A 6,701-nucleotide genomic window follows, 5' to 3' on the forward strand; every position below is an offset into this window, starting at 1 on the left:
TTGGAATTGGATTGCATTGTTATGGTATTGCTGTGTATTGTTTTGTTGGATTGATTAATTAAAAAAAACAAAAAACGATTTTTTTTTAAATAATCGATTCTGAATCGCACAATGTGAGAATCACGATTCGAATTATATATATATATATATATATATATATATATATATATATATATATATATATATATATATATATATATATATATATATATATATATATATATATATATATATATATATATATATATATATATATATATATATATATATATATATATATATATAACACCTATACATATTTGTTTATATAACATTTTCATTCATTATTAGAAGTGGATATTAAGAATATGTGAAAGTTCAACTCCTACTTTGTTTATTTTTGTGACGACCGCCTTAAAGTTTTGTAGTCAATTAGAAATATTAAGTAGCTAATATGCGCCAAATATGAAAAAGTGTGGAGAGAGTTTTTTGCATTTTTCCCATAATGATTTGCAATGGATTTAAATGGGTGTGATTTTGGATTTTTTATGGTGGTTGCTGTTTTTAAAAAAAAATTATATTTACAATGTTCAGTGAGCAGGTTGTGCTATGTCTGATATGTTGACTTTTTTGCACCATGACTAAGGAAGGTTGTTTGGATTCGGTCATAAACAAGCTGCGCTCAATGGTCACCGGGCTAAGTCGTCCCCAAAATGGCGACAAGTATGCTCTTATCAAACCCCCAGATATTTAAATTTAATATGATGACACCCTGCCTGACCAGATTGCTTGTTGACCTTGTGCTATCTCACGGGGAATATTGAAGGTGCCACAATTGGCCCGCGTGTCGTAATTTGGACACCGATTGTCCAGAATGAACTTTCACCAGTTTAGAAAGGATGCACCAGCAGCAGCAGGTTACATTTAGTATGTCAATATAGCTTCATTAGCTGGTTAGCTCTTTGTGATTAATGCGCCGCTGAAAATTAGTTTGCCTGCGTTAGTGTTTATAATAACAATATCGCTAATATTTAGTTAACATACAGTTCACTAGATGTTAATGGAGTACTGTTGGCGGGTTTTGGATGTTTTTATAGAGGGCTTTGTGGGCGGAATAGACGAGCCTGTGTTGACACCTTTGTTTTTACAATTTAGAATTCATGAAAAAACAAAAACATATATGTCTTATACATAGAGATTGTGATTGTTAAACAGCACATCCCTTTCCCATGTGTGCATACATCAAGTATGACTGATCTGAGTTCTCACCGTGACGACATCACTCAAGTCTAAACGGCCGTTTGATATTGTGGCGTTTTGTGGATGCTTAGACGATATTTTCACATGTTTTGCGGACTGGAAATATCATTGGATATGGTTTTTTAATGGATAAAATAAAACCCATTTCAACATATAAATAGCATTTATTTTTCCATTATACTGGTACTTTATTTAAAAAAAAAAGAAAAAAAAGCAGACCCTCACGGGTTCAAAATCGTGTCCATTGTATCATCCAGGAAAGAAGGAAAAAAATCTTGATTTCGCCGGAAAAATGGAAGGGTAGAGAGGTAATGGCACTGCAGTGAAAAAAGTTACTTTATTATCTAAAAATGTGTTATATTAAAACATGTAAGTGATGATTTTGTATCAGTAAACTATTATTAGTCTATTGTTTTGTCTTTGTGTTTTTTCTCAGCTCTATGGGGCTAAGTTGCCGTGGAAACAAGATAACGAGCCCTAATTGAATATATCTAGAAACTTGACCAGAAAAATACTCTGGTTCCTGCGTGTTGTTTTAAATGACATTTATTGTCTGGGTGCTTTAGTGCAGACACATCACACAGAAAGACAAAGTGCTCTAGTTTTCCTAAGTTATATTTACAGAAAGTGTTTGCTGGGTGCACACACATTTTTCATTAAAAACGTCAAAGACAGGTGTGTGCAAAGGTGAAATCAATCCTCCACTTCTGCAAGTGTGGGAGGAGCCTGCAGCAATAAAAGGCTGCTCATCCACCCTTGTCCAGAAAGGACACCAGAATATTTGCCTGTTGAACTTCTTTTCCCAAAATTGTCTCTTCTTAGCTACATTTTCTTCCATGATGAGTTGGATGAAGTGTTGTGTGTTCCCCCTGGTGCTGCTGTGCATGTGGCAGCTGCAAGAAGGAGCACACGCCTGCAGATGTTTACCTGTGCATCCACAGACGGCGTTTTGCGAGTCAGATGTCGGTAAGTTAAAATTCAGAATGTTCTCTGTTGGGTTCATCCTTTCAAACAATTGCATCATTATTTATTGCACTCACTGTATATGTACTCAAATATTGGTCCACCTTCTGCATCCTGCACAAGTCTGAGATTGGGTCAGATAAAAAAAAAAAAAAAAATACTAAGAGTCACACTGGCTGGCCTGTTACTTTGAATACATATATCTAAGTTTTGGAAGCAGCAATGTTGACAAAAAGGTACTGTAAAGTGTTGCTAATGATATTAACACAATGTTTGCCATACAATTTTCTGCCCAAAAGTCTTGCACAGGAACATTTCAAAAGCCTTAACTAGACATGTTCATAGCTATCAAAGTTGACTTGTGGAGTCGCACAGGTGTTGCTAATGACCGTAATGAAGCAGTTCTGTTTTATGACACTTAAATTGAAACACTTATTTTTTATAATCTTGTATCTATACATCCATCACAAGGCATTTTTATATGGAAGTAGAATTGAGATATATATATATATATATATTTTTTTTTATTACATTTTTTTTAGATTTTAATTATGATTACATATCATATGTGGCTCTCTTTTATGTCGAGACATTCCTCCCACAAACCAGATGCACAAATAAATGTGACCTACACAATCCCCTGAACAACCAGCAGAGGGCACTGCAGCCAGAGCGGTCTGGGTCACAGAGCATTATATGCAAAATGCATATAATCTCTGCACAAAAACAATCCACACCTTTACACAGAACGCACAATGGGCCTGAGCTTGCTAACATATTCATCCAGTTAATCTGAAAGGCCGTGCTAGCTGCTTATTTTATTGTATCACTGCCGTTTAGTACAACCCTTTTGATGACTTTGTCCCGATGTAGATACTGATCTCTTAGCAGTGCAATGTGTCAAATAATCATCATATATCCATCATATGACACTCCCTAGTATGCCACTGATTGGCTCGCCAGTTTCTGACCATGTCTGACTGAGACCGCTCTGGCTGCAGTGCCCTCTGCTGGTTGTTCAGGGGAGTGTGTAGGTCACATGTATTTGAGCATCTGGTTTGTGGGAGGAATGTCATTGAAACAAAAGCGATCTACATATGCAAAATCAAGCATATTTATATTAAAATCTCATATTTACATATACACTTATTTATACAAATTCTTAATTTATTTGTATGTCACATTTTTATATTTATAAATTGTATTTGTATATTTTCAAATCTAAAATATTTACAAATACGTGTTTATACAAATTAATTTGTATATCTTATGTATGTGACAATTCTACTTTTTTAACAGCTCAATGTAGACGTTTGAATCAAGTTTGGTAGAGCGTGCAAGCTTTGCAAAAGTGAAGCCCTGATTAATTCTCTTAACAAGAGCTGAAAAGTCCATGGTCTCAGAGTTCACGAGGGTTGGGACGAGTTTAAATAAAAGGTGATGAAGAGGGAGACGTTTTAATTCATCATGAGATTGTTATAAATAAAAACTGAGGCATTTTTCTTTAACTTGTGTACGATAAGCTATAGAAGACAGCGTGAATTTGAGTTTACGCTTTCAGACCATGATTATTTCGTCTTTACAAGTGATTAAATGTGCCAATGTCTCAAACAGATAGTAGTCAGGCAGTGTTGAGTCTGCACATAGTGTTCTTTAAATGAAATTGAAGACAAATGTGCATTTGTTATAATAATCCAATGCTTTTGATGGGATTTCCTGTCTAAATGATGCAAAATTGTTGCCATAAGAAATGAACCTGACATTTGTAAATTTTGGAACTAATACCAGTCAGCTCTGCTTTAATCTGAGTCCCCTGCATGATGTTATTAAACGGATGAGGGCAGACAGAGGCCTGTAGGGATCCATGTTTGATTATTTTTTTAGTTTTTTTTAGTTTTTTCAAAAATGCAGACTGGCTTTGTCTTTCTAGTCATCAAGGCAAAGGTGGTTGCCATTACGACTGCTGGTGAATTTGATGACATCAAGTATGGCATCAAGCTGCAAAAGGTTATTTAACTTTTTTTTATACATTTCAGTGAAGTTTGTGGAAGTATGCACATTTTATTTGGTTTGATTTTTTGCAGATCTTGAGGGGTCCTATAAAGAACTATGATACCATCTACACTGCTGCATCCTCTGCAGCATGTGGTGTAACGCTCACCATAGGTGTAGAATATTTCATCACAGGTAAAAATACATATTTCAATGCTATTTGTTTCCAAGGGTGATAATGGAAATGACACCTTCAGTCAAGCTTGTACAACTTAACTTAAGGCTGTTTACTCAAACATTTTCCATTTTTCTTTTTTCCCCGTTTTTTTTTTCTCTCCACCTCATTGCAGGCCCACTAATGGCTAACGGGGCACCGTATGCGTCATCCTGTTACTATGTTGTACCCTGGAAAAGCAGCCACAATATTCTGGTAGAGCGGTATAGGATGGGCTGTGATTGCAAGGTAAGCAAACCTAATTGAGCATCAATAAAAATGTCAAGAGTGTATTTAAATCCCAATCTTTATCCTCCAGATCAATCGCTGCTTCGCTCTCCCGTGCGAAATCAGCGGCCCAAATGAGTGCTTGTGGACGGACTGGCTGACGGAGAATTCTGTCGACGACGTGAAGAACAAGCAATGTGCTTGCGTCAAGAGAAGTGATGGTTCTTGTGCCTGGTACAAGGAGGTCGCCTCACCTGGAAGGGGTTAATGGACATTATAGACCTAAAAACTCCATGAATAGAACGTAAATTACTAATACATTCAGTTAACTCAATGCAATGTTTCTATGAGGGTTTCAATTCTTTTAAATTACCTTGACTTCTGCCCAAAGTACTGATTAACTTGGGGGGAATGGGCGCACCTTTGGTTAGACATCATTATGTCCCACATTCAGAAATGTAAATGTATGCTCAAAGGATGAAATAACACATTTTGTATATTCCAACTTTCTTTTTTTTCCAAGCGATTTCATCTTTCAGCTCTGTTCCGATTTGTCTTTGAGGTTAAAATATCTATTCAGGGCTGTGAGGCAGGAACCTTTTTTGCAATGATTATAATTGTGGAATGTGGGCTCTGTTTTAAATGTAGTGATTCTTTACCTTGTTGGAGGTACCGAACCCCACCAGTGTCATATGCGCATTCACTGAACCCTTTTTTGGTGAAAAAAAAAAAAAAAAAAAAATTTCAAATTCAAGACAGTTATGTTTTTGGTAACACTTTAGTATGGAGAACATATTCTAAGTAACAAAGACTTTAGAGTTATTTGGTTAGGGCCAGGGTTAGTGTTATAATAAGGCCATGCCAAATAAGGCATTAAGTACTTAATGACTAGTTAAAAGAAAATGTTACTAATTTGCATGTTAGTAAGCAACTAATTAATGGTGAATATGTTCCCATATACTAAAGTGTTACCATGTTTTATTACTGGTGCACAAAATGAACAGTGCATGAACATCACCTTGTTCAAACAACAAAACCAACACAGTGCATAAACTCACAACAAATTACACACTTGCAAATCAGTTTGACCTCTGCTGTATCCGTAATACGCCGATAGGGAGAAGTTTTTATTTACACGATGAGTCGGGTGTGTCTTGACCTCCGCTGAACCCCTGAGCCCGACTCACCGAACCCCTAGGGTTCGATCGAACCCAGGTTAAGAACCACTGGTTTAATGGTACACCAAATCCACAATTTTATTTGTGTTGCTGTTCAAACTAATGTTAGTGGCTAAAAATATATGTACTTAAGTAAAACCCCTGCCCTGTTTTTAATAAATTTTTGGGCCCTCTGAGCTACTGTATCAATGTTGGTCATTATGGTTGTACTTGGAGGGCTAAGTTGGTATTTAGTGAAGTTAGAACCGCTGTCATCCCAACATGTGACTTTTACTACACTTGTGTAATGGAAAATTGAGATATACAGGTAAAAGCCAGTAAATTAGAATATTTTGAAAAACTTGATTTATTTCAGTAATTGCATTCAAAAGGTGTAACTTGTACATTATATTTATTCATTGCACACAGACTGATGCATTCAAATGTTTATTTCATTTAATTTTGATGATTTGAAGTGGCAACAAATGAAAATCCAAAATTCCGTGTGTCAAAATTAGAATATTACTTGAGGCTAATACAAAAAAGGGATTTTTAGAAATGTTGGCCAACTGAAAAGTATGAAAATGAAAAATATGAGCATGTACAATACTCAATACTTGGTTGGAGCTCCTTTTGCCTCAATTACTGCGTTAATGCGGCGTGGCATGGAGTCGATGAGTTTCTGGCACTGCTCAGGTGTTATGAGAGCCCAGGTTGCCCAGTTGCCTTCAACTCTTCTGCGTTTTTGGGTCTGGCATTCTGCATCCTCCTTTTCACAATACCCCACAGATTTTCTATGGGGCTAAGGTCAGGGGAGTTGGCGGGCCAATTTAGAACAGAAATACCATGGTCCGTAAACTATGCACGGGTAGATTTTGCGCTGTGTGCAGGCGCCAAGTCCTGTTGGA

At 36.3% G+C, this 6,701-nt stretch overlaps 1 protein-coding gene across 1 annotated transcript; it reads left to right on the forward strand.

Moving 5' to 3' along the window:
* Positions 1–1,981: 1,981 nt before the first annotated feature.
* Positions 1,982–4,970, forward strand: LOC133615495 (metalloproteinase inhibitor 2-like). Its single transcript, XM_061974125.2, has 5 exons — positions 1,982–2,205; positions 4,133–4,209; positions 4,287–4,389; positions 4,545–4,657; positions 4,728–4,970. The coding sequence occupies exons 1-5, from the start codon at positions 2,076–2,078 to the stop codon at positions 4,902–4,904; spliced, it is 600 nt and encodes a 199-aa protein (XP_061830109.1). The 5' UTR covers positions 1,982–2,075; the 3' UTR covers positions 4,905–4,970.
* The last annotated feature ends 1,731 nt before the right edge of the window (positions 4,971–6,701 follow it).

The sequence above is a fragment of the Nerophis lumbriciformis genome, linkage group LG22 (assembly GCF_033978685.3).
Source record: "Nerophis lumbriciformis linkage group LG22, RoL_Nlum_v2.1, whole genome shotgun sequence".
In the NCBI taxonomy this organism is placed as follows: Eukaryota; Metazoa; Chordata; class Actinopteri; order Syngnathiformes; family Syngnathidae; genus Nerophis; species Nerophis lumbriciformis.

What these genes read in the sequence shown, in the direction of transcription:
- LOC133615495 (XM_061974125.2), top strand. Translation starts at nt 2,076, where the DNA reads ATGATGAGTTGGATGAAGTGTTGTGTGTTCCCCCTGGTGCTGCTGTGC. An exon ending in GTTTTGCGAGTCAGATGTCG is followed by an intron (nt 2,206 to 4,132) that starts GTAAGTTAAAAT and finishes TTGTCTTTCTAG; the next exon opens with TCATCAAGGCAAAGGTGGTT. An exon ending in ATGGCATCAAGCTGCAAAAG is followed by an intron (nt 4,210 to 4,286) that starts GTTATTTAACTT and finishes GATTTTTTGCAG; the next exon opens with ATCTTGAGGGGTCCTATAAA.